Source organism: Centroberyx affinis, unplaced genomic scaffold, assembly GCF_046629955.1.
Source record: "Centroberyx affinis isolate AG114_WGS23_722 - 3 ecotype Tasmania unplaced genomic scaffold, CSIRO-AGI_Caff_v1 ptg007973l_1, whole genome shotgun sequence".
Classification (NCBI taxonomy): domain Eukaryota; kingdom Metazoa; phylum Chordata; class Actinopteri; order Beryciformes; family Berycidae; genus Centroberyx; species Centroberyx affinis.
Window position 1 is genome coordinate 17395 of NW_027283997.1, and position 18098 is coordinate 35492.

The 18098-nt window shown below is 41.8% G+C and overlaps 1 protein-coding gene across 6 annotated transcripts; it reads right to left on the minus strand.

Moving 5' to 3' along the window:
• nap1l4a (nucleosome assembly protein 1-like 4a) lies at positions 1-13124 on the minus strand. 6 transcript variants are annotated; one of them, XM_071514116.1, is made up of 15 exons: positions 13026-13060; positions 11969-12018; positions 11646-11715; positions 11213-11357; positions 10407-10493; positions 9478-9612; positions 9274-9345; positions 8935-9074; positions 8547-8692; positions 4595-4614; positions 4345-4464; positions 4105-4140; positions 3957-4010; positions 2358-2392; positions 1-1874 (listed from the first exon to the last, which is right to left on the minus strand). In XM_071514116.1, exons 2-14 carry the CDS (start codon positions 11994-11996, stop codon positions 2387-2389), a joined length of 1059 nt encoding a protein of 352 aa, XP_071370217.1. In that variant the 5' UTR covers positions 11997-12018; positions 13026-13060; the 3' UTR covers positions 1-1874; positions 2358-2386. The 6 variants fall into 6 exon arrangements, with proteins under 6 accessions (XP_071370217.1, XP_071370215.1, XP_071370213.1 ...); XM_071514114.1 differs by lacking the exon at positions 2358-2392 and having other exon boundaries at positions 11981-12018; positions 13026-13124; XM_071514112.1 differs by lacking the exon at positions 2358-2392 and having other exon boundaries at positions 11646-11723; positions 11980-12018; positions 13026-13108.
• Positions 13125-18098: the final 4974 nt, after the last annotated feature.

Sequence of the window (18098 nt, forward strand, 5' to 3'; positions counted from 1 at the left end):
TTTCATGTCGCACAACTTTAATAGAATATCTTAACTAATTCTGTACAAATTGAAAAGAAATATTGCGCAAGTAACAAATTGTGAATACGAACCAGATAAGGCCATTGCTAGCACACGGTCCAATGTGGGAGATTTGAAGATGTCACCGTGGCTTAGAGAGATCTGTCCAACAAGATCTACAATCTTTCTTTTAAAAAGAGAGAAGGGGTGGGTATTATCACGCTGTCACTGCTATCAATGACCACTGTTACCAGGCAAAGGTGTCCACAGTACCAACCAACCGACAGACCAAAATCCAAGTGCAGTATAAAATACATTGGCAACCTCTTACATTTGTTTTCCAGAGAGACATTCTATTGAATCATTAGACAATAACAGAGAAATCTTCATATAATATTCTTATAAACAAAAGTTTAAATGCTGAATTACATTATATTGTGTGTTAACAAGAGAATTGGCAGAATGTTTAATAAAAGAGGCTTTGGGAGTTTTTGTGTCGTTTTGGCTTCTTGTTAACGGAACTAATTACAGAGGTTCTATAAAGAAAAGTCTTAACTCGTCCAGGTTACATTTGATCCAAACAGCCTGCACCCTGTCCCTTCACTGACTCTAAATATCATATTTGTTAAGTACTAGATACATGTCAGTAGTGATATCTCTAAACCACTACAAAAAGTTGTGGGTCAGTCACGCTGGCCACTTCAATGAAATGTCCAGAGAGCCAGTGAGAGACTTGGGCTGGGGGAAATGCGTCAAGTTGAGAACCACGTGCCAGTTTTAACAGCTTATATCAAGAAGGTTTAAGACCTCAAAAGTCTTTTCATTACACATATCCATTCTCTTCATCTCCTTGTTAACACAAGTTAAAAGAGCATTTCAGGGGTGAGGGGGCAACAAGAGAGGACTCAAGCAATGTAAGACAGTTCTGAGATTCAACCATACAGGCACCTCTGCACGCCAATCTTGTGACCTTAATTGGTGTAAATGTATCCACTTAAGTACTTGGTTATGTTTTAAATGCTTGTTAAGCCCAATACACCTGGGCACAGTTAAGCAATATTAATGTGGAAAGAAATTCTTCAATGCTTGAAACACATTTTCATAATAAAAAACACGATTTGGCAGTATACACGTTTTGTTGATCTGCTAAGCCCGAATGACATTTGAGCCAATGAGAATGAGCCTGTAACTGTGGCTGGGCCTAATGTGTTCCCATAATGCACCACTTCATACAGCTGCATGAAACCAGAATAAATAGTCCAATGACATGACAATGAACATTAAAACAGTAAATCAATTTCAGAATGATACATTGCGTGTCTCTTAAAAAACACCATAACAAAAGAAAAAAAAGAACCTTTCAGCAACCCCAGTGAAAGATTAAGTCAAACTTGTTCAGCAGTTTCCTGGTAAACTAACACTTATCTTGTTGGCATTAAAAAACCCTGAGTAACTGATTTTTTCCATAAAAACTAAAGTTGGGATCCATTCCTTTCCTTTCCAATTCCATATCATATTCTGAGGTTCTTGGCAGTACTCACCTACTCCACCTGACCAAAGAAGTAGACTCTCCCTCAGTGATGCCATGGTATTTAAACTACAGTCAAGTCACTTCTGCTTTGAGTATGAATGAAGCCAAACAAATGAGGTGGGGGGGCGCAAGACAAAAGAAAAGAGGTCATGCACATCATAAAAACACGGTTTGGTTGCGTTCTATTGCGTTTGGATGAGAGTTCATAAAGGGCGGAGCCTGCAAGGGTGGGAGGACTTGCTGATTGGTTGAGGACTGATTTGACGGACAGCAGGTCTCCACCAATTTCCCCTGATCACCACAGTTACTGTTGTTTGCATTCGGCAGGCTGGGGCTCTGCTTTCTGTAGGGGGCAGGGAGAGAGAAAAGGGGGATGAGGAAGCAGAAAGAAAAGCAGATTAAAATAAACAAAACTGGATGAGGTTGAAGAAAACAGACAGCTAACAAAGCCACAGGGCACTAACTAGCAAACAGAAGAAACTAACAAAGAGAAAAGCAGACACCAGAGTATGATAGTCAAGGAAACTGGGTTGTTTTTTTTTTCTTTTTGACCAGGGTTGTGCAACATAGGGAACAATGTTAGAAACCTGGGACTATGGGTGGAAAAACAAAGAAGAGAAAGGTGTAGACGGTGAGGGAGAACGAAAGGTTTATCTGACCAACATGTGAGTTGAGGGACTTAAACACCTGGGACTATTGGGAGAATCAAGGATGTAGTGATAGAAGTGAAAGAGAGAAAGAGCCAGCTATAGAGAGTAATGAGCCAAAGCCAATGGACGACAGAGTATGTAATGTATGCGGGAGGCCATCCTTATTTCTCCCTTACCTAGAAATGCATGGGGTGAGAATGATTGATTATGCCTGTAATGGAGGGGAATCCAGGGGGGAGGGAGAGACAACAATATGCACAAGTTTAATCGTCACATTCAACCCATGGGCTTATTCTGATAGAAATGTCACATGCAGAATCACACAAGTCGTCCTAATCATCACATTTCTATCCAGGCATGGTGAAACATTCCAGAAATTGGTGAATAAGCACCACAAATAACTGCAGGGCTGACAGCAGGCACCGCATGAGGGAAAAGTGCAAAACAATAAACTACTTGTAAAGAAACATTCAAAGACAATGTGGCATTGACAGTCACTCCCAATAAGATTGCTTATAGGATACACTATGTAGTTATTCACTATCCAGCTGGAATAGCTCACAATATGAGCACTGTCATATCAGCTAGATTGGCACAATAATGGCTGTATAACTGACTGTAACTACACAATAATACATAGCCAACAGCCTCAGGAGGTGACTTCAGAAAAAGTGGAAAAAATAAAATAAAATGTTCACCATATACGGCATTTATAATCAATCAAAATGTAGCAAGAGCAATCAATTGTACATTTTCAGAATCCTAGTCAATGGTGGGAAAAAGACACAATCAACATGCTTGCGTGAATATGACCTTATTTTGTGAGTGTTTGTGTACATGTGAACGACAGATCAAAATACTCGCACTCTTGCCATCCTTCAGGGTCTCCAGTGAAGTAGAGAACTGCTCAAACCTAAAGTTGAACTGGATTCTACTCTGCATTTTGTGCTTTACGCAACACGTGGTTCCATAAAAATAATTTGAAGTAATGCACAAGCACTTCTGAAAAAAGACTTAGTGAACGTAACTTAAAAATGGCAGTGAATGGATATACAGATACACAATACACCATTTGATTCAGAAGGAACATAGACAATGAGACAAGGTCTATCGCAGATAAAGCTTTTGTCATTACTAGTGCAGTGCCCGTTCAAAACATGCCTGTTCGGAACGGGTCGATTGCTTGGCCTCCGATATTGCTGCTTGCAGCTTTCTCGAGAACCACTCATCCAAACAACTTCACACTCGACACTGCGCTTCCAGTCGCTTGCTTTGAGCCCCGCTGCTGCACAGAGCACTGTTCGCTTGTTTATTCAAAGTTTATTATTATTGAACGTGTCGCGTGTCCAATCAGACACTGCACGTCCTTGGGTCCCCAGCAATACACCCGCCAAATATGAAGTACATCGGACGAACGGTTCTCAAGATATGCGAAGGACACACATACAGACAGAGATTCCTTGCTTTATAGTATGATGATCCAGACATGTCACCATAACATAACACTCGGTGGACGTTTTTATCCAAAGCTCCTTGCAATACCATGAGTGCAAATATTTTCAGCATGGGTAGCCCCGGTGGCGGTCGAACTTCTAACCCAGAGAGTATTTAGCACCATGCTCAACTCACTGAGCTACAGGACCATCACCACTGCCAGCGCACCAATAAAAGCACCCACATTCTACAACATCTCCAACAAATGCAAAACGCACATGAGGACCTTGTGCAAATTAAAATATCAGGCGGAGGAAAATAAGCACAGAATGGATACTGACCTTGGGGTCAAAATCTCCCTCATCATCGTCATCATCACCCTCCTCATCCTGCTCCTGAAACACAAAGATATGATGATGGTAAGATATTCCCTTGCACCCTTGTCTAAAGATGCAATCAGTCAATCAAAAACACAAACACTCTACTAACCTCTTCATCTCCCTCTTCCAGCTCCTCCTCTTCAAACTGCATTAAAAGAAACAACAAAATGTAGAGGTAAACTCTACTGTGGTACATCAAAGAACACCAGTTTAGCTTACAATAGACATCCTCCATAATTTGTTTTCCAGTCTGCATGTTTTGTTGTTTTCCATCCCATCTTGTGGCTTGTGTGTGGGAGTTTTTTTGTATTCATGTATTGTGGTGCGTGTCAGAGAGAGAAACACTCACACTCTCATCATCCTCCAGGGCCTCTCCAGTGAAGTAGAGCACCGCTCTGGGAACTATCCTCTCACGGAAGAAATGACCAATCTCAAAGTCTGTGGCTAGGGTGAACTCAGAGTCCTCGTCCTGCAAGGCAAAGACACAAACAGACAGTTTTAACAGTGTTGCAACACATCAACAGATCAAGTAGATTAACAGTAACTGAAGGTGTAATAAAAGTGGTGGTGACTTCACGAAAGATAAACAGATTACTCACCATCTCTCCATCTGGTGAAACTGTAAGAGAAGAGACAAAATATTTAAGGAACAAGCCCCTTGAGACAGCAAGTGCTTTACAATGACTTTAGAAGAGCTAGGAGGCATTTACAGGCATGATGCGAAGTGGAAAGTGGGGATTTTAATTGGCATACTAATATTTAAATTAACAGTTATGTCAACAGTCACAGGCTTCCAACAGTACTCAGTCAACCAGAACAGGAATGTTTTATAACACTCAATTTAATTTCGAGTATTTATTTTCATCTCAACATTACACATTGATCAGCTATAGTACAACAAGCAGTTGAAAGCCCAGTTAAGGCGGCAACTGTGCTTCTTCATGACATCACAACATGAGGTCACACTGTCCCCAGGAAGTGACAGGTCCTCAGGAAACAACCGTCAGCCTCCACCCTCCTGCCAATAAACTGACTAAATTTGACCACATCCTCTCCTTTCTCTTCTTCCAATACACTGCTGTAGTACTAACACTTATTTGGATTGCACATATTCTTTTGTGTATGCACCAGTGTTTTCCCTTTATATACTCTAAATGACTGACTCTTTAAGTGAAGAGGTAGGCGAAATACAACTGCTGCACAGTAAAAACTTTCACGCCAGCGAGCCACAGGCTGCATGTTTTCTCATCATCTCCTCAAATTCACCTCAGCTCTGCAGTCAGACCAAACATCTGAGAAGCAACGACATGAGGTGAGGTGGACTAGATCTAAACTCTAAAATTAAAGTTAAGTTCACATAGGAGTAAAGTCAACTTCATTTTTAATGTATTCTGACAGGGTTAAATTCAATACCTTTTAAGACCTTTTTAAAGACCTTTTCAATATATTTTAAGACCTCAACGACACTTCGAGCTGTAACCGGTTACATCAGCGACACACCTTTAACTTACATTTACTACACATTGATTTTGAGATTGCAAAACTAAACAGTCTTAGTTTGCGATAACTTCTATGGACCACTGTATCAATACAACAGAATTCAGGCTGGGAGGGAACAAAGCTCAAGAGAATAAATTGAGTGACTAACCCAAAGGCAAGGTTTATAAAAAGTAATCACACACACACACACACACACACACACACACACACACACACACACACACACACACACACAAAACACGGTCATTAACAAAAATCTCTGTGGTCTTTGCATGCTTTGCTCTCTTTCCCATTCACTTTCCATAGTACTTTCCACTTAGTGACAGCCTACACAGAAGAATCCCAAATTCGCCTGGTGCACAAGAGAGCATCTCTTAACTTTCGGGTTATGCATTACTGTTTGTTGTAGTAGTTGTGAGGAGCAAAATAAATAAATTCACGCAAACTTTTAGCACACAAACTCTTTGGACAAATAGGCTATTCACATTGAAAAAATAGCTACAAAATGTAATACCTCATAAAATGGCAATTAAGACTTTTTAATACTTTTTAAGGGCCTTAATTTTCGCTAAATTGATTTATTACCTTTTAATACTTTTTAAGACCCCGAGGACACCCTGTCTGAGTTATATTTCCAAGCAGTGATTTTCTGATACTGGTTTTGGGGTGGAACATTTAAAAAAACAATTCTTGTGGAAGAATGCCCCAGACCCCTCAGAAAAAAAAATATATAGGGGAAACACTGGTATGTAAACTTTCACTAGCTGCAGGTGAACTACTAACCTAGCTTGAACAGAGAATGAGCACCTTCATCAACCGACTTCACGCACACACTCAAGAAGGCACACGCATACAGTCACACACACCAAACAGAAAGACACGGGTTTTCCACGGTGGAAGCTGGTGATGCCGCATTCCAGCGGGTCTGGGCTATGAAGCCATCAGGGTTACGGTTAGCCCTGTCACAGACATTCCTCAAATACTTTCTCACATAACTCAAGGGAGGAGATATGACAGATGACAAGAAATCAACTTCCTCTGAAGGCAGATAAAGACAGGAAAGGTTGCGTTCATGTTTGGTAGTGAAAGGTGCCGAGACCGCACTTCCTCTTTGAGAATGGTCTGGTGCAACATCAAAGACACATATCAACTGACCACTATGCAGGCTTGAATGCAGCTTGTGACCTGTGCTCTATACATTGTTACGTCTCGCCTCTCTAAACTGTATAATCTCTAAATGTCCAATTAAGGAACACAAAACAAACCTCATTCACACACGTATGGACTGCATAGCGAATCCTCCCACATACATTCTTTGTATGCGTGTGTGCGTGAATGGAGAGTGACAGCGTATTCGCTAATGAACTCCTTAAGAGACATGAACCCCAGAGCAACACACCTGAACCCATCTGACAAAGAGCTATTTACGTCCACCAATGGTATACCTGGGGCATGAGCGAACCAGAAAGACACACACCTGCTCAGCCAATGAATGATCAGGTATCTCAACTTCTCAGTCAGTCAGAATTAGTCCAGGCATGTTTGACAGGAAAGCTGACTATACAGGAAAGGTGATTCAGTGATCCAACAAAGGTGTACACTGCCCTATTCACTGACCCTTTGATGAGGGGGAATTAGTCATTTAAAGTTTACTGGGACTATAACTCTATTATTCACCCAGTTTTTAGACCGAAGCTGCTGAACAAAGGTAATCAAACGAAAACGGAAAGGTTGCTGACTTACAGTCTTGAACTCCCTCACCTTTGATGATTTAGTGTCCTAGTGCTTTGGTTCGATCATTTACAAAACAAAATATAATTATTTATTATATTATTCATAAATATGACATTTGTTACACTGCTGAACAAAACTAAATGCCACATAAGATTCCTGACTTTTAATCTTGACTTAAATTTGCATATATCAGTATGCTAGTCAAAACAAATATACATGTATGTGAGGCAATGCTTCTTGAGTAGCCTATTTGGCATTACCTCCACTGGTGCCCTTTGAGAATCAGGGATCAGACACAGTAAGAAGGATTTTAATTCCTGAGCATTTGAGCCCTGATGAAATAAAGACTTTTAACCCTACACCCCATGTGAATACCTTGGACTTTAAACTATTTGTGTTAGGCAGCCTACACCAGTAATTTGCATTAACAATTGCTTTTTACAGGTAATAAGGCAGTGGCTTTACAAACTGTTTGCTGTTGTATCAGTGGTCTCACAACCTTGCCAACATAACAAAAACACCTAAAATCTCTAGGTTGTCTCGGAAAATAATGGTAAAACTGAAGTTGAAGTAAAAGCTCCAAAGTCCAGTGGGCACTGCTTAACGTCCAAAGTCCAACTTCAGCGAGCTGCAGAACTGCTCACTATTCCTCCCACACACAACTGAGACGGAGCCCGTGTCCCTGAATACATACGACCATTGCCACCGAGTAAAAAAAAAAAATATCCCTCAAATTACGGGAAAGAGTCTGGCGCCACCTGCTGTTAAATTCAACACAGTGCCTTGACCAGCGGTAGAACAACATAACATGCATGATAATGTGGTACTGAACCAACACCTGCAGGGATATTCTATTTTTGTTTGCCTCCCTCTACAGAGAGGTCAGAGGTCAGGCTGAGCTACAGAGCAGCCCTGCAGCTGGTAGGGATTCAGTGTCTTGCTCAAGGACACTTCAGCAGGGGGAATGCTTGCTGACACACAGGCGTGACTCTGGGTTTCCCTACTCATGCCACCTTGCCGCCTCCAATATGTGCAGTACATTTTAAGGCAGTGCACTCAACAATATCACGAGTATGTGTACAATGTGTGTGGTCACCATTGCTCACAGTGCAAGGCTTTATATGTGGGTGGTTGCTGAAAAGACCTGAAAATTGAGGAGTGCTGGAAAAAGGCATAAAGGAATTGTTTATGATGTTACATTTAGACCTCGAGAGAAATCCAAGAGCCATAATAAGGTTCTCCTACATTTTTATGTATACAAAATGTATACTGTACATTGGGGTCAAGGGGTGTGCGCCTATTTGTGTGTTTTCTCACCTTTGATAGGGTTGAAGAAGTTGAAGAAGGAGTCGTTGGGGACCTGTTTTGTAACAGTACGGACGGTGCCACGGCCTTTATGCTTCTGCTTCTTCTTGATAGTTTTCACTGTCACATCCTTCCCTTTGTGCCAATCTATCTGACAGCTAGAGAGGAGGTGGGGAGAAAAGTGAGAGGCAGAAAGCCAGGCCAGAAAAAGAGTAAAAGTTGGAAGGAGTGCCAAGAAGAGGTTGAGATGTGGGATGGAAAGGCGAGAAAAAGATTAGAATAGAAAGAGTTGGCAAAAAAAAGCTCATGTTAGAACCACACAGACTCTCTTTATTCTCCCCAACACTTAACATTAACGTGGCTAAAATCCTCAAGCAAGCTTGGGCGCTCTGGCTCTCACCCTTCACAGTCAATGATCTCTGGCCCCTCAAATGAGAAAGGATCTGAAGCGTCAGGCTCTGACTTCATCTTGTAGACTTTAGTGAGGACTGCATTGTTAAAGAAACCATTGGGCTCAAAGTGGAACTCTAGTGTGAAACTCTGTAGGCAGGAAAAAAAAAGAGAAAATAATTTACTCAAAACATGCAAATACACCCACCGTCTGCTCCAAGTATGACTGGAGATATAATCATTTTCTTCCCTGGTTAATAACAAGTTCTAAGATCTAATCTATTATCAGTTTATTAATCTGATGTGATATCAGTGTAACATCACATAGTATCACTGTGTCGATACTGACCATTGGTTGTCCAGGCTCAGAGAACTTGACTTGAATATCTTTCAGGTGCTTTAGGATAGCCTCATCGTGTTCCTGATGGGAGAGGAGTATTGTCAGGACAGAGAGACATCACTGTTCAGAAGCATGGCAAAATGTGCATGAGCTAGGAGTGAGAGGGGAGTTATGCAAGCCATCAACTCAAACCAAGACACTGTTCAGGTGTACCTGTAGCAAGTCGCTGAGCATGTCCACACTCTTAAAGATGGTGAGCCAGAACTCTGGGATGCCTTTGGGGTCTTCCTCTGGGGTGGCTTCCTCCTTCTTCTCATCCTCAACAGCAGCTTTTTTCTTCAGTTCCTCCTACAGGCCGTGGGCAGTGCACTTGTCAGAATTCATTGCTCATACAGCAGTAGCTTCCAGCTTAAAACAATTTTAAATAGTTCACTTGAAGTGAGACCATGGTCAAGATGATTGGTAGCCTCCATTTCATGCCAGTGGTATTGTTAGTGCTAGGGTTTCTCAAAATTAGGACCACTTTTCCCATACACCCAGCACTCACAACAGGATGTTGCTACTTAAACAACCCCTCCTCTCCTCCTGTTGTTCCATATGCGTTTGTTTTCTGTTTTGCTTTACTGGTGAGGATAAACATGTTGGAAGTTATTTTTTCCCTATAGGTGAAAAACTCTGAAAGCTTTAGCTGCGTTTGTGCTGGAAAAACAACAGCCCTGGTTCTGTTTTGTGCCATAAAGCAACCCAGCAGATTCTGTGCAAAATTCGACCGGGTGGTACACAATGTAAAATGCAGTGGAGGCCAGTTGAGGCTGCCAATCTTCTCAGCAATGGTCTCATTTGTTTGATGTTATTACACGAATGTCTCAAAATGAATGTGGTAATAATATGCTGATATTAAAATGCTACATGTAGAACGTTTAACAACCGAATCATCAAAACATTACCACACCAGTTCAGTACAAAAGGTGAGACCCAGAGGTGACAGTTCCACCACACCCCTATTATGATTTATGGCTTTCAAAGTGCCAGACTGGAGTAAGAAAAACCTCTTCCACTCTGCTGTCGTGTGGAAAACCTGAACAGGTAGGATTTGCCAAAGGTCTGGGCTCTAAAGACAAACCAATCAGAACTCAACTTACAGCTAGCTCCTCCTCTTCCTCTCTGTCGCTCTGCCACTCGCACTCCTCGTCTGTGGGTTCCACTGTTCCTGTTACAATATCCCGTCTCTGTGACACACATACAGTAAGACAGGGTTATTACATTGGGAATGATCACTGGTAATATTAGCTAGAAACATCTGCACATGAAGAAGCTTTCATTTGATAAGGCTGAATTATTTTCAACTAGCCCACTGAAATCAACACCCTGTCAGAGATACATGCACACACAGAGACACACACACACACACACACACACACAGTACAGACAGGTGTGGCAGGATTACGGCTGCCAGTCTTCAGTGTAACTAAGCTTAGCTGAATTCTTGTCACTAGCTCTGGAAATAGCCACAACTGACTGAGGAACAGTTGACTACTCGCTCTGGCCGTATTTAATTTAGCACCAAGGATGTGTCCTCACTGACCTCGGGTCAGGACCAGAGGGACATACCATCCTGTAGTGCAGTGAACACCACAACAACACAAGTGAGCCTCAAATGTTTTGTGTTCCTTCAAATGACCCAAAGAGGTCTTATCTCTTAATCTACTATAGTTCATTTTATCTCTAACAATATAAAAATTAACAGAAAGCAAATTCCTAGAAAGCATTTTATATTGACTATTTAGATTAAATAAAAAGGAGGTAAGATCCACCACTGGCACAGTCTATTGTGTGATTGAGACAAGATTACTTGTCAAGCAATAAAATAATGATAGTGAGGGTGTTCTGCTTCTTGGGGTACCTGGTGGTAGAGCAGAGTACAACAGAGTAAAATTATTTACAGTACCTTGTCAAAGAGCGGCTGGTAGAGGGCAGCGTACTTCCTCTCCAGCTCATGAACTTCCTCATAGAACTTAGCCTCTATGTTGGCACACTGCACCTGTAGCCTCTTCAAGGCGTGCACTCGCCTCTTCACTGCCTTGGGAAGCAGACTGGGAGAGAGGAGAAAGACATGAGAACTGAGTAGAATTAAAAGTGTTTGTGGGAGAATCCAGGTCATAAACTAGCTATCTGGGGGGTGGGGGGGATTTGTAGGATTTTTTTGTTTTGGTATGGCATCTGAAAAAATGCTGATAAATGCTAGAAACCTTTTTTTCCTTTGTGACATAATGAATACTTACAGCCTCTAGGCTTCTTCTGAATACTAATCAAGTAAAGTATCCTGCCAAGCAAGAAGAAAAAGTACCAATTGGTATCAAAGTTCAAGTGTGTCTATTCACCTTTCCATGATGTGGAAGTCAGGTCTGTCCATCTGCCCACCTGGACTTTGCATCCCTTGATCTCCTTTACCTGCCAATCCAACAGAGAACAACAACACAAAACAAGTTCATCACACTAATTCTGAAAAATTACAACATTGACTGTTATGATTGTTGATTCTTGTGCCATTATTTTAATTCATAGTTGCATAGTTCAAAGTTGGCAGGGTGTTTTGTTTTCATTGACCTTCATACACAAAGTATAACAGCTATACACAAATGAGTCAAAGCAGATCAACTGCTTTTCCTCACATAGCTAATTTAGTAAGCAAAGGTAAAAGTACCTTTGTCTTTACCTTTGTTGGCATCCATTACTGAGTGGCAGCTCCTTCCTCTGTTAGAAACAGGTCAGTGACATTAGACAGATGCTCATGAGTCATGACAATGATTTAGCAATAAGGGCTGACAGCTAGAAACAAAGTAAACCCAATACACGAAGTTAGGTCATGCAACTTAAAACGCCTTGAGAAATAACTCCGTGAACAAGGAAACACCCAGTGTCAATTGTAGGTCGACGAACACAGCTAGGATAACAAGATGACAGGCAGACCAGCTGAGCTAACTTCGATTGAGAAATCAACAACAGCAACACTAGCCCGGAGCAAGCGCAGGCCGATGACGCATTGACATGCTAACGACGGCTATGCTGTGATTTGATAGCTAGAGTTAGCATCTCTTCATTTACAATTAATATAATGGTTGTCGTTGCCTCTGACAATCAGCAGATATTACTGACAAAATAATACGAATCGTGTACACCATTAGCTGTAACTTACACAGTAACAATTGTTAACCAGCTAGCGCTTACACACAAACAACTACTAACAGTATATGGGCGGTGCCACAGACCTCTGACAGCAGCTAACCGGGCTAGCTAGAAGGCGAGGAACTACGAGCCAACTTGCTAGGAACAATGATTTACTTAACAGACATGTGCGAAGGTTCACCCATAACATTAACTTTACCGTTGCCACTTAAATAACACATCTAGTATAGCTGACGCTACCATCCGGCTAAATTAATGTCATATATTTGTTAGCTAGAGCAATGCGATGGCGGAAGGTGCGCCTTGTCTTTATGTGGATAAAAATTGCCCGTTAGCTACAGCGGCTAGCCGCATGGGCAAGCTAATATTAGCTAGCTTGCGTTAGCTCGCGGGTTAATAAAAGCAGTAGAGTCAGAGAGCTTGTCGAAGACAGTTCGTTAGCCGTCTGTCAGAATCGTGTGATATCCCGTAACGTTAATATTTGACACTCCAAAACCGTCGCAGAGGCACGAATTAATGAAATGGTGCTAAATGATAGTAACGTTACTTACTAGCTGAGTGTTGCTATGTCTTACCTCTACTGAGCGGAATTCTGGTCGCTTTCCTCACGCGTCTTCGCTTCAACCACAACGAGTCAGCGACGTACGCACTCCAACATCCTCGATTGTCATTGGACAGCTGGCTGTAGGGCGAATGCTGCCTTCATGTGCTCCTCGCAAACTCCTACTTATCTTTCTTCCTTGGATATTTATGGCGCTGGCAAACAACCTTTGGTGCATTACCGCCACCAACTGAACAGGAGTATGAATTTGGGAACAACTAATAACCTAATTCTTACACAAATAAATAAACAAGACAAGACACAAACAAGACAAATTCCAAACTCAAATCCTGTACACTAATCCTGTAGAACTTGTCTGACACTCCAATACTGTTGCAAAGGCACAAATGACTGAAATTATGATATCCCACTCACTTTGCCATTTCATTTATGGTGCCATTTTATTAGCATTTGGCTACTGGTTTACTGAATGTGGTATAAATATCAATATCTATTTGATCTCCTTTAATAGCATTTTTATCAGCTAGTTAATTGACCACAACTCCTGAGTGTGCTGGAACCCATATGAACTTCACTGTGATTCCCATCCTCTGAATTCTAAATAGTGATTGCAATATCCCTAATAGAACCTGTCTTATTGACTTACATGACTGTAAACTCATCAAAGCTGCAGAAAACTCCTTCTTCTGAATTCAGAAGTCATATGACTCGTGGCGTGTTCAAGTGCTTTTGTCAGAAATGTGTGAAAAATGTGTGGATTGTGTGCTTTGGGGGCTGTTGTTTTATTTTATAAATCATCAATCACCGAGTTACTTTGTGCTGCAGCAGTATAATGAAGAGGATAAAATGGACATCATGCATGTAAATTATGTTTTAATTAATTTATTAGCCAAAAGTTGTATACATAATTTGTTGACACAGCTTCCATGCTTTTCACCCCCTAAACACATCTCAGCAACATGGGTATCATAAAGAATTTCCCAGTCGTATTTACCACTTTGTTGGGTTGTTCATGTACGGTAAAGTTGTATATTCAATATTTCCAACAGCACTTGAAGGCAGCAGAAACATGGTCAGCCCATCTGTCACCACTAATTTTGAACAATGGTTAAATTCAGCAGTGGTGATGTTGAACACACATTTAGGTGGGTCAGGTGCCATCTGATGTGTTGGCCTTTTTCAAATGGACAGCATACAGCATGCCAGCTTCCAGACTGATATCACTCAGGATCTTAGGCCCCCATCCTAGAGTGCAATGTGCAATACGTTTTGTGGTTCATTTCTGGACGACATTACTTAAGGACATCAATCCCGGGAGCCAGTCTTTCTAGACCTCTGGAATGATAGCTTTTTCATTTGCCCAGGTTTCAAGACCCAAGCCATATTTCCTTTATTCTCATGAGCAGGGGTGGAGTTATGGTGATTTAAGGTGGCTTATTAGAATGTCTGCTTGACTGTTGTATCGTTATACCTATTTGGAATAGATTTATTGCAGATCAAACAAACTTAGTCTTGTGATGCATGTTCCAAGTGTCTCCTCCAGATGTGTTTAGCATAGGCCACAAGAGGGCTTCATACACCCATGCTCCACAACAGACAGTCAACAAAAGTAGAGTCCCTGCACTGAGAACAGCTCCCACTGTGTATAAATGTATTAACACGTAGACAGGTGACATTTCGAGTGCAGTGTTCTCTATGATGAGTGTGTGTTATGTGTTTTGTACTCTGTCCAGCACCTGTTCAAGACTGGGATGCGCTTGTTGTTACTTGCACCCTAAACCATTCATCTGGTAGATAACGGACAGAAGACACAAAGAGGAGCCTCCATCAGACATATTCAACAAGCCCCAAAGATGATTTTCAACAGTGTACTGAATTTAGCATAAGAAAACATTTTGTTTATCAGGAACAAATAAGACGGTGCATTTAGGTGCACTGACCTTGCACTTCAGTTATACATAATCATATCTGGGTGGCTGTAAGAGAAAGTAAGAAAAGCTGGCTGGTGACTGGAGGGATGCCAGTTCAATTTCCTTGACTAGGAAAATCTGAGTGGGGAAAGTGAATGTGAAATACTCTCACTTCCATCGACAACTACTGTCAAACTGCCCTTGAACAAGGCACTGAAACCCCAACCACTCCAATGGAGGTGCTCCAACAGCAGAGGACTGTGTTTGTGCTCATCCACCAGTGAATGTATGCAACTGTATGAATGTGAATCAAAGCATGATGATGATGATGGTGATAATTATTATTAGAACAATTGTTAGAAATGGTCTGACCTGTTAGTTTATTCATGTTTACATTTTGTATCAGAGGGCATTTCATGGTTGTTGTATTGACATTGCGCTTGTGTATTGGTACATCAAAAAAGAATAAAAGACCCCTTTGTGCTATGAAACAACACATCATCATTAAATGCAAAAGCCATATTTGAGAATAGGCATCATCAAAGTGCCAGTTATAACAGCATGATGTCATAGTAGTTAGCCTTAGCAGGAATGAGGCAGAAAGACAAGAGCTATCATTTACTTGCTTTGTCGGATAATGTTAGCGTTTTTAGCGGACCTGAAAGATGACAAGGAAGGAGATTTTGAGTTTGTGTGACAGAGCGGTTTCGAAGTGGGAAGTAGTAATTGCTCTGAGTCATTTTCTGTCATCGTCCACAAATGGAGGGACTTTTACGCTTTTCTTTCTCATGTCATTAGAAATTACATCTTCGATTGGAAGATCCACTTCCAGACAGCCTTTTACACATCTAATTTATTAAGAAATTCGGTGTTTAAATGACTTTTAAAAAGTAAGTAACTGTTCCAGCACAAGAAAGATTTCATAAAACGAAGGTATTTTATTAATCTTTATCATTCATGATAAGTTCAGAAGTTAACATACGAAATTCCACAGATCAACCTGACGTAAGCAGTCGTTTTTGATTTTTTAAATAAGAGGAAATAGCCTATCAGGTTAACAGACAGAAAGTCACCAAATCCGGCTTCCCTTCTGTTTGCTATCAACCACTGCGTCGTCCACACGCTTGAAAGGAAGTGACAGCAACTGGGGCCTCAGGCTACGACTGTGGTGACCAGGCTTTGTGCCTGTCACACTGTGACATTTACCAGTAGGGTCTGTGCGCACAGAGGAAATCAAATGTGATTGTGTAGCATTTGGGATGAGCCAGAGATCTAGCAGAAAGTGTGCAGTAATTGCTGACTTTGGAAACATAGGGTGATGGTAGCGTTGTTTGAAATGGAAACTGACGCTCGAACACACAGGGAAGTTCATTGTGCGCTCATTTTATATCAGTGTGGATCTTTGAGTTTCCACCAATAAATCAAAGCAGCTCCGTCTTTGTAGGAGGCCATGTGTTATTGTTTAGACAATAGCAACACCTGCAGCTTTCGCACACAAGCCGTATTTTACAGCTTCGGCCCGTCCGTTAAGTCCCCAGCTCACCGGTTCCACCCCCTCTCTCTCCTTTGTACCCTGCCTGGGTGGGCAGAAGCGCACACCTGGCTGTTCAAATGTTACGTATCTTACTGCATCTCCATTTGTCTAGTCAAACAACTGCAAGGCTCACCAGATCCAACTGTGTGTTTGTGTGTGTGTCTGTACATTTCATTGTGTGAGTAGTGGAAATGTTTGTTCCGCACATGTGGCAATTGAAGATAAAACCTTATCACAGTCCGGTGCATTCTATCAGATGGGTTGATTGCAGCCAGACTTTGAAGCGCTGTATCTTAAAGCATCAATAGTGTCTCTGTGATTTACTGGAGAGTCACAGTACAATGGATGTGCAGGCTTAAAAACGCAGAGTGAATATCACGGGTCTGTACGCTCATTGTAAGCCATTCTTTGAGTTGGTTCACAGTTCACAGCTCCCGTGACTCCTCTGCCTCGGTGATGTAATATTAAGACTAGCCTGGAGGCAGATCTGCTTTCTCCCTGACCCGAACCTGCAGCGGTCAAACGTATGTTATCTTTCGCTTAATATAGACTGTCTGTCTCCCCTCTCTCTCCCTCTCTCTCCCTTGCTCTTCTTGCTTTATCTTTCTCTCGTTCTTTCTTTCTTGTCCTCTCTCTCCCTCTCAGTCACCAACCGACCCAACCCACATGCATGCAAGTACACACATGTTTTCCACTCGTTTCTCACTCAATTTCTCCAACAATTGCATGTTGACTCTTTCCTGCCTATCTAAGAAATCTAAAGACAATGAATGAATGAATGAATGAATGAATCTTTGTATGTAATGATCCCCTAACTTCAATGCATTGATTAATTTTAAAGGGTATAGTACAGAGAGAAGAAACTCCCTAATCATTTGATTTTCTCACTCACTTTGCTATGGTCTCGGTCTTGACTTTGTCTCAACCCCCTTTGGACCTGGTCTGTAATTGATGTGGACTCAACTAAGGTTGCTTTGACTTTGCATCTAGTGTATAATCCTTTCTTTCTTTCTTTCTTTCTTTCTTTCTTTCTTTCTTTCATTTTTCTTGCACACACACACACACACACACACACACACACACGCAAACAAACATCCTACTGAAAGTGTTCATCATGAAAGCCCCTTCCCTCTCTGTGTTGATTGCACACGCAGCAGCAGTCTGTACGCTGGCCCACCTCATCCCACCAGGGTATTGGTTTTGTGAATGAAGTGGCCAAACTCCCAGATGGCAGTATTGATATGGCCATGAGGACAGGCCAGTGTTTACTAGCCACCCTGCCCCTGCATCCTCTGTTGTCCATTAGGCCCCTCTCCTCCTAATGCATGGGTAATGGCCTATCTGTACACCATAATCAGACAGACACACACACACACACACACACACACACACAGACTGTAAAAGGCCATCAAAATAAGACCCACAAACAAGCACACACACACACACTGCGAGTGGCCACATCGGCACAGCTGCAGTCATTATTCACAGGAGGAGGTCTTGGGTGGCGGTGGGGGGGTAGAGGGATGAAAAATGGAAAGCGGAACTACTAGATCTCGTCCGAGGTGTCTGCGTCAGAAGGCCCCGCACGCGTAACAAATTCAACAGAGCCATCGATCCAACTTATGGCAGGCAGAGTTCTCTG